Source organism: Hyaena hyaena, unplaced genomic scaffold, assembly GCF_003009895.1.
Source record: "Hyaena hyaena isolate Hyena2069 unplaced genomic scaffold, ASM300989v1 scaffold_22, whole genome shotgun sequence".
NCBI classification, from domain to species: domain Eukaryota; kingdom Metazoa; phylum Chordata; class Mammalia; order Carnivora; family Hyaenidae; genus Hyaena; species Hyaena hyaena.
In genome coordinates, this window is record NW_024080654.1 from 5,034,210 (window position 1) to 5,047,894 (window position 13,685).

The window sequence follows — 13,685 nt, forward strand, 5'->3', positions numbered from 1 at the left end:
CCGGGCCGGGGCGGAGGCGCGCGGCGGGGCGCACGGCGGGCCCGGGCGCGGGGAGCGCGTGCGGCCGGCCGGCGCGGGGCTGCTCCGGCGCCGCGTCTTTTCTTCTGCTCGCGGTGATGTCATCGGCGGCGGCGGCTGGGAGCCGGGAGGCGGCGGCGGGGGCGGCGCCGGGCGGCCGCCGCAGGTTCATGTGCATCTAATGAAAAGGCACTTGACAGTCGGCCAGGACGCACGCGAGGGAGCGCGAGCCGGCCGGACCGCGGCGCCGCCCGAGCCAATCGCGGGGCCGGCCTCTCCATGGGCGAGCCGGAGGGGGCGGGGGGCGCAGCCGGCCGGGCCGCGGCCGCTCCGAGGTGAACGGCGCCCAGACGCGCTCGCGGCGCGGGGAGGCCGGGCGCGCCGCCGCTATGAATTCCGCCGAGCAGACCGTTACGTGGCTCATCACCTTGGGGGTGCTGGAGTCGCCCAAGAAAACCATCTCGGACCCGGAGGGCTTCCTGCAGGCGTCTCTGAAGGATGGGGTGGTCCTCTGCAGGCTGCTGGAGCGCCTGCTGCCCGGGACCATCGAGAAAGTAAGTGCCGCCCCGGCCCGCGCCCCCACGGCGCGCAGGCCCCCGCGGCGCGCAGGCCCCGGGCGGCGGGCGCCCCGCCTCGTTCCCGCCGCGGCCCGGGGTGCGCGGAGACGCGCGGGCGCGGGGTCGCCGGCGTCGGCACCTGGTGGCGGTGCGAGGCGCGGAGGAGCCCACGCGCCTCCTTTGTGCGCGGACCCGGGAACGCGGCCCGCGCGGGGGGCGCGCAGGCGGCGCGAGGCCCGGGCGGCGCGAGCTCGGGGCGCCATTGTGTGCGCGGCGGCGGGGCCCGCGGTGGGGGGGGGGGGTGCCGGCCGCGTCCGAGGGGACCGGCCCCGGGGAGGCCGCAGCGGGGGAGAGCGGCGGCCCCGCTGCGCCCCTGCCGGTGGTCCGGGCGGAGAGCCGGGCTCCCGCGCCGCGCGCAGCCTCCGCGGGGCTTTGTTTGGACAGTTTGTCGGCGGCATCGGAGGAGAGCTCACCTCTGCCCGCGCGGCCAGTTGTTGGGCGTTTTTCAAAGACGCGTTGATCGCGAGCCGGGGGCCGGGCCGGGAACGACCGCCTGCCCTCCCGGGAGGACCCCGCGTGTCGCCAAGCGCGGGGACGGCCGAGCCCGCGAGGCCACGGCACCCTCCGAGGCCGGCTTTCAATTCTACATCTCGTTTTCGGCCAGGTGCCGGATTCCGAGCAGAAGCCCCCGGCCGGCCCGGCCTGCGCCCCCGGGGCGGGGGTGTGAACCCTGGCCCGCGTCTCTGTGAGTGATTCAAGTTTGCTTTCCTCCCACGCAGGCTGACAAAGCAGGGGCCGGGCCGGAGGAGGGCTTTTAAAAACGACGTGACCCTGTGTTTCAAAAACACTGCAATTTTATCCCTCCCCCCACCTTTTTTTTTTTTTTTCCCCCGGTGCAGAATCTTAAGCTCGACCGGTTACTTAAAAGGTGTTAAGTGTAGAAGCGGAAGCAAACCGTAGTTAGGAAACAGCTAATTTTTAAGATGGGGTTGTGTTAGCCCAAACGGTACCGTGACGATTTGCTAATCGAATGATAATTAGGTGACTGGGGGGGACGGGGCCTGAGGGGTAAAAACGTTTAATCTTTTAAGTTTGTGCATGGGTTGGTGCCGCATTGTAAAGGGCAGAGAAGGTTTTATTTCATATGAATGTGCGTGCACGCTGGTTTTAGGTGTTTTTCCGCACTGAATCTGTGTGGGGTGAAGGGCTGTCTGCCTGGCCAGGAAATAGAAATGCTGCTTGTGAACCATCCTGATGTCAAAATAAAATTATGATTTAAGACAGGATTAAGGAGCAGAATCTAGGTCTCCAGGCCCTGGGAACGGTTTGTTGTCATCTGGATCCCAGGACGCCTGGTAATAAAAGACAGATGTCGGGAGGCAGTGCCGTCGCACGCGAAGTTCAGCAACACAGGCTTCCACGACGCGCGGTTCCATGGCCGGGACTGAGCTGCAGGACACGTGCGCTGTCCAGACAGAATCGTGTCACTGTCCAGGCGCGTTACTTGGCATTTTAAGTGCATTAATTTCATCGGCAGACTTCAATAATCTTTTTCTTTTACATTCTAGAAAGGTTTTCTTTCAGAACCGTAGCACTCCTTCCGTCCTTAGAGTGAAGAGAGGAAATGTTGAGCTTGCGGGAGGCGGACTGAAGTCCAACGTGTTCTGCAGCTAGGGTCCTCCAGAAGGGTCCTCTGCTGCCCTGTCCGTCCGTCCCCACCCCCACCCTCCCCGGCCCCAGCTGGTTGGTTTTCTGCCAACACTGTCATGATGCAAGTGGCACAAATCAGAGACCGACTACCGGTTTTCTGTGGTTCAAAGGTAGGTTTCCGGAGTCAAATATTAGCCAGTCTCTGCCTCTGAAAGCCGTGGTTTCCGAGTTGCCTGAGCTCTCCTGTCTCTTCAGCAGAGGCTTTGATTCGGGCTTGCACACCACACAGCGCGAGCCACGAAGCTGACATGTGTGGCTGCCCTCGCTGGGTGTGCGGACGTCAGTCTGGGGACGATGGCCTTCTTTACACAGGAGCGTTTGGAAACCTCGCCGAAGGTTCACGTGGCTCCCGAAGGGATTTAGCTGTAGCGCAGTTGGCCACCTGGACACGCTGGCCGCGGGGTCCTGGGCCGGAGGGAGCGTGCCACGTGTGCACGTCCACGATTCAAAGTGGACGTTGGGCTGGGGCAAGCGCAGAGGTGGCTCCGTTTCCCTCGTACCTCTGGTTAAGAAGACACGTGCCAGGGTGTTTGTTCCTCACGTTCTGTCCTTCGTTCTAGCTGGAGCCAGGGAAAGGGCGGAAAGCCACGGGATGCGCATTGCGGTTCAGGCTGTAGACGTTTCTGCCCAGGTTCCCCGGGGGTGTGGGGATGCAGACTGCCCTTCGTGAGGCGGGGGTCACACACTTCTGTGAGCAGCTCAGGAAAGAGACACCTTTCGTTATCGCCATCGGCGTGTTCTCTGCTGTAGGGGAGACCGAGTGTGGATTCCATGGTCTCCTGGAACTTCGTGCCTGAGGCGCTTCCGCTTTGGTTTTCTCCAGCGATGGCCCCGGTGATTTGCTGGCTGGCTCCCCCTTCCCGGATGGGAGTGAGCAGAGGCCCTGGAATCCAGGGCGCCCTGAGCTCGTGAACTCACACTTTAAGCGCCTCTGGACTGTTTAGTCACAGGGCTGGAATGAAGATACGTTCCAGAAGGAGGAGCACCTCTGAGCACACAGCGGTGAGGGGGTCATGAGATGCCGCGTCAGTCTTCCTCGTCGGTGCGGCCCACAGAGCTGCTGCGTCCAGCGCGAGACGCTGGCGGAGCCTGGCTCCTCGTCCGTCAGCCCAGGAGAACAGAACACTGGAATCGGTCAAGTGCTTTCTGGAGACTCTCCACCCATCCGTTTGGATCACAGTTGAGAAGGTCCTGCTACCCTTCTGGCCTCGCTGGGGTCCTGGGTGTGCATGTGAGCGCTGAGATGGGCTTAAGCCACTGGGCCGGGATCTGTGTCCTGGGGCCGTAACAGAGCCGCACCCCCGGCCGGCTGCACCGCACACCTTGTTTGTTCTCTCCCAGGCCTGGAGGTGCAGGCCTGGGAACAGGGTGCAGACCTGGGATCGGGGTATGGGTCTGGGATCAGGGCGCCGGCAGGGCCGTGCTCACTCTGAAGGTGCTGGGAAAAGGGGCCCCGCACACGCCCAGAGTCCTCACGACGTTCCCCGTGGTCTCTGCTGTGTCCAGACCTCCCCTTTATGAGGACACAGTCCCTGGATTAGGGCCACCCAACCCATGTATGACCTCAGCCAGTTATGTCTGCAGCGACCTTGTTTCCAAATAAGGTCACAGCCTTGTGATTCTGGGGGTCGGGGCTTGGACATAGCAATTTCAGGGGACACAATCCAACACATAACAGGTTGTGTAATAAATTTGAACCCAGTCACCTTATTCAGTACATACTTGCTTGGAGGACGCCAGCTGCTACGGGAGATAAAAGACTAACTGTTCTTAGAGCTTTTACTGCAGGAGGAAATGGTCGAAACTAGCAGTTTGGGGAGATAAAGTCAGCTATAGATGAAAAGGAATAGGGATTCAGGAGTTCCAGGCGACCTGCGTCCAAGCGGCCCAGCCTCTGATGATTTTCCTGACGTGTGGATTAGGAGATGGTTTGTATTTCCTCAGAGCGACTCTGGCAGCCCTTAGGTGGTCATCTGCAGACTTGCAGGTGGTCAGCGAGTTCGGGTATAACGTAGGAGGGAAGGTGTGCTTGTTCCTGTTTGGTCTGTGGCTTGCATTCTGGTCGGTCCAAGGATTTCTGGTCGCGGGAGAGAAGTGAGGTGTCCATGGCCCACGGTGGTCCGTGGTCCACGGCAGCTCTGAGGATGAGGTCAGCGGTGGCCGTGTGGCCTGATGGTGAGGTCTGGCTCACACGGGGTCAAGACTCCGAGGCCCAGTCCGCATAGCTGTTGGTACATAGTTGCCAGTGGCCTGGGAGAGAAGTTACTGGCCGCATTCCGTCCTGGCTGTGTTTCAGGAGACTTTAAACTTTGCAAACTGGGTTATTTGTGATACTGAATTCCTTGTCATGAAACGAAGTTTTCAGAATCGTTAAAATGTAATGACAAACATCTGTTTTTGAAGCGTACGTTTGAAGTCCTGTCTCCGCCCTGCACGGGGTGGGGGGACTCTTGGTGGGGGGGTGGGGGGGTGGCCCGGCCCCGAGGAGGCGGGCGCTGACTGCGTTTGCCGGCTGGTTGGCAGTCAGGCAGACCGGCCTAGCCGCAGTGTAGGTGGGGGACGCCCCGAGTGGCCGGCCGCGGTGGGCGTGCTGGCGCTGTGCGTGGCGCGCTCGCCGGGGCGGGTGGGGTGGGGGCTGGGGGAAGGAGGGCCGTCCCCACAGGCAGCTGTCCCTGTCCTCAGCGGAGTCGGTGGCAGTGCTGTCTCAGGACCTCGTTCTATTAATAGAAGTAATGCCCGCGGTGGCTTCCTTTCCTGGTTCCCTTGAGCACGGCCCGCCAGTGTCCGTGTCTTTTAAAGAAGCAGTGAGTGCCCAAGTTGCAGGCAGCGTGCCGAGCGTGGTCGCCCCCGTCTGCCCAGTGAGAACACTAAGGCCCGGCAGCTGGCCGTGCCCGTGTCGCCCAGTTAGGGCCCCGGGGGGCAGAGAGGCCCCAGGTGCGCCTGCTGCCAGGCTGGGCACCCTCTGGTGTGCTAGATCAGAGGACGTAGGCAGCCCCTGCCTTCAGAGTTCCAGACCAGGTGGGACACCAGACGGACGACCACAGTGACGGGACAGGGTCCGGGGTTACGTCGTGGGCACAGGCTGCTGCTCGGCAGGGGTCCCAAGAGGGAAGGGGGTCATGGGGGCTGTCAGATGGGGGCCACACGCCTGCCTGCTTAGCTGGGGGCTCAGAGAAGGCCGGAAGGAGGACAGGTAGCTCTAGAGAGCGTTGTGCTCGGAGCGTGACCCTGGTTAGGGCGCATCTGCCTCCTCTCTCCCGGGAGGATGTCCCGAGGACTGTGGTGAGCTGGGGCTGGGGCACCCGTCCTCCGGGGGACTCAGGGCCCCCACACTCTGCTCGCTGGTGTCTGTCTGTGCTGAGACGTAGAACGACGTGCTGCATGTGTACGTTATACACGTAGCGGGTGTCTGACACGTTCCCGAGAGGCCCTCTCTGGTCTGGGACTGCAGTCGGCCCTGAGTGTGTCATCGTCGGTACAGGTGGCAAAAGCCCGCCATCCCTCTGGGCACCCAACTCTGTCCTGGGCGGTGCCAGCAGCTGTGAGGGCTGGTTGTCCTCAAGGCCCGCTGGTCCCTCCCAGAGCCACCGTAAGAGGAGACGGTCCCCATATATGCTCCAGAGTCACCCAGTTGCTATGTGACCTGGGGCAACTTCTCCGTCTCTGCACCTCAGTTTCTCCCTAAGAAATGAGATTAATGATACTTCCCTGGAAGGAATGGCCTCCTGGGGCAATAGGGTCAGTAGGGTCGTTAAGAACGTAAACGAGTAGCCCTGAGGGGTTTCTTGCGTATTGGGCACAGGCAGGGTCCTCGGTACACGGTCGTTGTTATTATTTTACGGGTTGACCCCGGAAACTTTCTCTCCTCTGGCTCGGCAAACTCCAAGCCGGGGTTTGAACCTCAAGGCCAACCCAGATCCAGGAATACTTTCTTATTTCCAGAACCAGGCAGATTCTTGGCATTCAAGGCGGCTGGCGGCCCCTTCCTTCCCACCCGGACAGACTGCCATTGTCTGGGTTGGTGGGACCCTGAATTTGGGTCCCAGGGTCCTGAGCTCAGCGCCAGACCCTGAGCAGCTGCCTGCCGAGCACACACAGCTGCCGCAGGGCAGGGTTGCTGGGCTTGGGTTTCACATTTATAGAGTTTCATGCATGGGAAGGGCCTCTGGGGAGGGAGGGTGCTGGGGCCCTGGGTGCGACATCTGACCTTTCCCTCCATCACTTCTACCCAGTTAGGTGAGGAGAGTTCATTTCCTGATGCTTTTACATTTCTAACTTTAGCTCTGAAATTTAAAAGTTTTAGGAGCCAGACTGTAGTTCTCAGCGTGTTTCCGCAGGATGGGGCCGTGTCCCCTGTCGTCTAGGGGCCATGGAGGAAGGTGGGTGTTTAAAGGGGATGTGCGGCTGTGTGTTCCAAGCACGTTTGTTGCAAGTATTTATGCCACTGTAGCTTTGGGTTCCTATGACGCGTGTGCCGCTGTGCGCATCACACCCGCAGAAACACACGCACACGTGTGCACGCTCCATTTCACCCTTTCAGGCAGGTCAGAAGAGAAACCGTGGGGTCTTAAGCATAAAGCATTTGTGAATTGTCAGTGTGAAGGAATTCTCAGGAGGTTGGGCTCTCAGGAGCCCAAACTTGTCATTTTACAGATGGGTTAACTGAAGACCGTTGCATGTGGTTGTGTAAGTTGTGCACTGCACATCTAGGCAAGGTCACTCGTAGCGTACATGCACGTTGTCTTGACTGTGCTGCGGCGGTGGGGGGATGGAGCTCTGGGGCAATGATGGCTGGAGGTCAGCCGCCCCAGCGGTCAGCCGCCCCAGAGGTCAGCCGCCCCAGAGGTCAGCCGCCTGGGGCACACAGCAAATCAGAGAAGGGCTCCAGTCCTTCACTCCCCGTAGACCTGCCTCCAGTCACTTCCGGAACCTGAGGCTGGCCTCGACTCGTTCTGGCCAATGGCATGTTGCGTAAGTGACAGGTGTTAGTGCCCGGCTGAGGCATCAGGAGGCGTTGTGTGTCTCTGCGCTCTCTCAGACCTGCATCTGCGCCGAGGACAGGCCCAGGCCCTGGCTCTGAGGGATTGGAGAGCACATGGCACACAGTGTGGCTGTCCCTGCCGAGGCCTACTGGACCCCGTCCTGCCTGCTGGGGAGGGAGAGAGCCGCGCCCCGATCAGCGGTGCTGCCGCGCAGCAGAGACGACCCCGATGCACAGGCAAGCCCGGTCATGGCCTGGAGGACCGCCCTGCTGGCCCGTAGCCCCACGGACGAAAGCGGGTGCTTCCTGCAGCCTGCCCCTCAGGTTCTGTGGCTGTTAATGCAGCCTCTGCGTGGCAGTGGAAGGTGGGTGCAGGCTAGGGGATGCGGTTGTTATTGTTTAATTGTTATTAAACTCCGAGCAGCTTTTTACAAAGGGGTCAATAATACCCTCCCCCCTTTTTAATGTTTATTTTTGGGAGAGAGAGACAGAGTGTAAGCAGGGGGAGGGACAGAGAGAGAAGGAGACACAGAATTTGAAGCAGCTCCAGGCTCTGAGCTGTCAGCACAGAGCCTGACATAAGGATCGAACCGACGAACTGTGAGATCATGACCTGAGCAGAAGTTGGACGCTTAACCGACTGAGCCTCCCAGGCGCCCCCATAATACCGCTTTAAAGAAATTTTTATTTAGAGACAGCAAGTGAGCACCAGTGGGAGAGAGGGGCACCGGGAGAAAGAGAATCTCAAGCAGGCTCCTTGCTGAGCGCCTTGCTGGAGCCCGACTAGGGGCTCGATCCCACGACCCTGGGATCATGACCTGAGCCGAACTCAAGAGTCAGATGCTCAACCCACTGAGCCCCCCAGGTGCCCCAATAATATTCTTAATATGGTCTCCAAAGAAGGACCAAAACAAGCGTAGCACTTTAAGCCTCTCCAGTTTGTACTAAATTGCTGTAGCCGGACATGGGGTCCACGGTTCCAAGTTTGCTTTGCATTTGTGTCGTTTCTTACGATGCCATCTCGTCATGGCAGGATGGGTTTTGTTAGCAACACCTCATTGAAAGTGTCCAGTTCTGGATTATGTGTAAACGCTCTGGCCTGTGATGGCCTTTCCCCCTCAGTTCTCAGCGACTCACTAAGTTCCTGTGCCAGGAAGATGTGTGCCCACCTGTTTCCTGTCCGTAAGGTACTTCGTTTACGAGAGATGTGTCAGTGTCCACCTGCAGTTAGCGAATTCATTCAGAAGTCTTGTCAGGAACGCTGGTTTTCTGAAAAAGCCTGTTGCTTTCCAAACACATGCCAAGAGATTATGACTTAATGTCTTTAAGCTAAGGAAGAACGTTCTAGTGCTTTTGACAGAGATTTAGGAGCTTCAGAGGAGTCCTCCCGGTCTGTGCCATTGATGCTTCAGGAGGAGTCAGACAGTCTCAGGGCACACACAGTCGTGTTCTGGACTTTGATTTCCAAGTCACCTCATTGTAATCTCTGTCCTGCCGAAGAAATTGCCTTGTTCAGGGAGTCCTAAACACTGGTGCCAGCAACAGGATTTATTCTTGTGGAAACATGACACTTTCTGGTCATAGTCTTCCTGTCTGTTAATGCATTTTTGTTTCATTTGGAAACAAGCTCTATAAATAGGATCTGGTCGAATTCTGGACAGACTTGCGGCAGAGAGTCAACTTCCAGAAAGTATCACAGAAGCCATGCTTTTAAGTGACCAGAGGCCAGAGTTGACTGTCTCCTGCACTTCATCGACTGATGACAGGTGGGGGAGAGTCAGCGTTCACTTATCACGCCTCCGACGAAGCGGTTGCTCAGACAGAACCAGAATAGGGGCCGTGCTGGCCGTCCAGGGTTGATTCTTCAAATGATAATAGTAACTCTACTTCAGTGGGTGTGAGTCTGGAGTAACCGTTTAGGAATCGTTAAAATAATATTATGGGTGTGAGCTACTCACCCCACCCGTAATTCTTCTGTTGTTTATAATGGAATGTCTGCTAGGGACATTTCTAGGGAGCTAGAAAAATAAGAGCACTGCTGGGGCGCCTGGGGGGCTCAGTCGGTTAAGCATCCGACTTCAGCTCAGGTCATGATCTCACTGTTCGTTCGTGGGTTCGAGCCCCGTGTCGGGCTCTGTGCTGACAGCTCAGAGCCTGGAGCTGCTTCGGATTCTGTGTCTCCCTCTCTCTCTGACCCTCCCCTGTTCATGCTGACTCTCTCTCTCTCTCTTTCTCTCTCAGAAATAAATAAAACATTAAAAAAAAAAAAAAGAATACTGGGCGTTACATGTAAGTGGTGAATTATTAAGTTCTACTCCTGAAGTCATAACTATGCTATATGTTAACTAACTTGGATTTAAATGAAATGTAAAAATTTAAAAGAAGTAAGATGAGGGCAAATTAAATTCTAAGCAAGTAGTAGATGAAAGAATATAATAATAATAAAAAATAAAGAAAATAATAAACAGAATGGGAATCAGTGACATAGAAAACAAAGTTACTGGAGAAAATCAACAAAACCAAAATCTGGTTCTTTGAGAAAATCAGTGAAATCGGTGCACCTCAGACTGGCTAGGAATCACTGCAGTTTCTACAGACACTACGAGGAAAACACGGGCTGTATGGGTGTGTTCATGCCAGTAAATTTTACAGTGGACGAAATGCACAGTTTTCATGGAAGACACATTTGAGAAGAAATGGAAGTCCTTCCTAGCCCTGTATCTGTAGAATTCAAACTAGTTAAAAAGCTTCTTATAAAGGGGGCGCCTGGGCGCCTCAGTCATTTAAGCATCCGACTTTGGCTCGGGTCATGATTTTGTGGTTTGTGAGTTTCAGCCCCACGTCGGGCTCTGTGCTGACAGCTCAGAGCCTGGAGCCTGCTTTGGATTCTGTGTCTTCCTCTCTCTCTGACCCTCCCCTCCTCATGCTGTCTCTCTCTCTCTCAAAAATAAATAAACATTAAAAAAAAAAGCTTCCCATAAAGAAAATTCCAGGCCACATGGGTGAACTTTACCAAACAATTCAGGACTTCTATCCAGAGTACATGAGGAACTCTGAACACTCAATAATAAGGACACTAACAGCCCAAGTTAAAGAACGGATGAACGGCTTGAGCAGACGCTTCACGGAAGAAGGCGTGTGGGTGACAAGCACAGGAGAGAGGCTGGGCGCACTTGGTGGGAGGGAAATGCAAACTGAAGCCACTGCGAGGTGCCACTGCACACCGTTAGGATGGTCAGAATTTAGGCCTGGTCATATCCCATGTGGATGAGGATGCAGAGGAGCCCGAGCCCCTCTCTGCTGCTGTGGGAGCAGAAAACCATGGAAGTAAGCAGCTTGTCAGTTTCTTGAACTAGTAAACATCTACTGAGTGGCTGAGCCATTCTCTTTCTAAGTATTGACTCGATACTTAGAATTGAGAATTGCATGTCTCGTGCACAAATGTTCACAGCAGCTTTATCTGTTTTTTAATTTTTGCAACTTTATATGTACTAAAAAATTATTTTTAACTTTTATTTATATTTGAGAGAGAGAGAGACAGCACGCTAGTGGGTTAGGGGCAGAGAGAGAGGGAGACACGGAATCCGAAGCAGGCTCCAGGCTCTGAGCTGTCAGCACAGAGCCCGATGTGGGGCTTGACCCCACAAACCATGAGATCATGACCTGAGCCGAAGTGGGATGCTCGACTGAGCCCCCCAGGTGCCCCTGTGGCTTTATATTTAATAGCCACAAACTGGACACAACCCAGATGTCTTTCAACCAGTGAATGGATAAAGTGGCCTATCCATGGAATACTGAGCAATAAAAGCGACACTCTGTGACAGGAATGAAAACTATGCTGAATAAAGAAGCCAGACAAAGTACACACTGTGTGATTCCTCGCACTTAGAATTCTAGAAAATGCAGCGTGGTCTACAGGGACCAAAGGTACATCAGTGCTTGCTTAGGGACACTTCGTGGGGCACAAGGGGACTTTTGGGGGATGAGGGGGGTGTTCGTCTTAATTCTGGTGATGGTTTCATAAGGGTACACGTGTCAAAACTTGTCAAATTGTACACTTCTGATACGAGCGCAGTGTGTCCGTTAGGTCCCAGTAGGTGTTACGTGGCCCTGCTCACCCTGTGGGTAACTGAGGTTTTGTTGTGTGTAATAGGCACACAGTTCATTTTACTGGCAGTCCCTTGCTTTTGAACCTAATGGTGGACCCAGAAAACTGTATAGAATTTCAGTGTATAAAGGTATAAATAGTGACCTTAACACTTTATGGGGGGAGGGGGAGGATTTTTCTGCCAGAGCTCATTTATTCCCGTATTTGTTTTCTCATCAGATCCTTATTGGGTATCTACCGCATGGATAACGCCGGGCTCTGGGGATTTAATGATTAGCCAGAATAGACCTGCATACTGTCCCGCGGGGAGAAGATCATTAAAGACGTATGAATTTGTTTTACAAATTGAGATAAGTGCTCTGGGGGTGAGGAGCGGGTTTTAGCAGAGGGACCTGGTTTTCCCGTGGCAGGGGGGTCAGGTCATGCCTTGGGGAAGGCTCTTCTCTGGAAGCCGGACTCGAGTGGAGTGCTGATGGATCAGTGCGCTGTAATTAGAGGGCGGAACGGGGAAAGGCCTGGGTGGCCACAGTGCTGGCCGAGGCGGAGACGGGCACAGGCCAGGTGGCACAGGGTCTTAAAGGTTTTGACATTTTACAAAGCTTTAAAGGGAAGTCTTGGTTGGTTGCGAATTTGGAAAACCATATTCCAGGCACAGTGTGGAAACAGACTGGATCTGGCTTGGGGCGGTGGTGATTAAGCTCTTTGCCTCGCCCGGCTGAGAGCTGCTTGGGACAGGCTTGGGGAGACCGCTCCTGGGGTGCTGGCCACACACAGGATAGATGGGGTGTCCCGGTTGAGAGGGGGCCCGGGGTGCACCCGAGGCTCAGCGTCAGGTCCAGAATGGATGCAGCGGTGAGTGTGAGGAGGCAGGGCTCACACAGGAACCTGCGCTGGAAGATAGATTTGGGTCCCACAAGACAGATGGGGGCTGAGGTGTAGGAGTGGTGAGCTTCCTGGTGGGGCACCGGGGCCAAGGAGGCTGGCCGCAGGCGGGTAGGTCAGGGGAGAGCCTGGGGACTGCAGCCAGGGGGAGGGCACGGCCAGTATGCTGCAGGGCGAGGGCGTGCCTCAGAGGGCCACAGGCTTCTGGTGGTGCTCTGGGAGCGGGGGGCAAGGCCACTCCCCATCCCCGGGCGGCAAGCACATGGGGACCATCCTGGACGAGCCTGCAGAACACGTGCCAGTGGCCGGCCACTGAGCGAGTGGCCAGGGCGAGGGCGGCCCTGGATGGAGGGGAGCAGGGGATGTTGGAGGCAGAGCTGAGGGAGGGAGGGTGGGTTCAGCAAGAGCGCGGCTGGGCCAGAGCCCGTTGCGTGCTGGGTGCGTGGATTCACGGGATCCTTCGGGGGGCTGAGCAGGGCCTCCTGGGGCTCATCAACTCTCTTCAGAGTTTGGTGAATGGAAGTTGACTTTGAGCCGGTTTTGCCTCTAGGAGACTGTTCTCGTCCGCGGCTTCAGGGACAGGAATGTTTCCCCTTTCATTTCCAACACATTTTGCCAGGTGTTTGTGAGAAGTCCCATGAGTGAGCTGAGGCTGCACGTGGCACTCTGGGCACTCCTGAGGTTTCCGTCTTACCATAAATGTACTAGCGTCCAGTACTTAATCCACCTCCTCCATCCACTTAAAATTAAAAAAAAAAAATCTTTATTTATTTTTGAGAGAGAGAGAGAGAGAGTACAAGTGGGGGGAGGGACAGAGAGGGAGACACAGAATCTGAAACAGGCTCCAGGCTCTGAGCTGTCAGCACATAGCCTGACATGGGGCTCGAACTCAGAAACCGTGAGATCGTGACCTGAGCCGAAGTTGGATGCCCAACCGACTGGGCCCCAGGCGCCCCTCCCCGCCATCCATTTTACAAGGAATGGCTGGAAACCACCTGCCCTCGGCCCTGTCTGATTTGCAGCTGACCTGTGGAAGTTAAGGCACTTTGGGGATGTCTATGTGTGACTTTTAGGAAGTTCGTGTCCCAGCTGAGGACGATCTGTATTATACCGTTACAAGGTTATGATTATACGTGTGTCTCCCGGGAATTGCGGTTTCTCATTTGGAAAATGCTCACAATTAGTTATATGTCATAGTAAATACAGGGAGGGAGATAAAAGTAAATAAATGCTATTTAGTGGGAATCTTGTTCTTAAATAGTCACAATAAATGTAACCTGTGTCTACCATTTGGGGATTAATTTTCCAATTCAAAGCAATAAAACATACACTTTTCAGGTCTGTCTCCGTGTGTGGGAGAAGCAAGCCCATCAGTTACCATTCTCTCCTTAATCCTTTTTCTTCAGAGGACGTTGGGAGAGTGTTCCTG

General features: G+C 55.8%; 1 protein-coding gene across 2 annotated transcripts in view; it reads left to right on the forward strand.

Moving 5' to 3' along the window:
- Nucleotides 1–407: 407 nt before the first annotated feature.
- ARHGEF7 (Rho guanine nucleotide exchange factor 7) overlaps nt 408–13,685 on the forward strand; it is a 129,741-nt gene continuing 116,463 nt past the window's right edge. For both annotated transcript variants that reach the window (XM_039226669.1, XM_039226670.1), the window contains exon 1: nt 408–572. In XM_039226669.1, coding sequence (XP_039082600.1) covers nt 408–572 — 165 coding nt within the window. The remainder of the gene's footprint in view (nt 573–13,685) is intronic.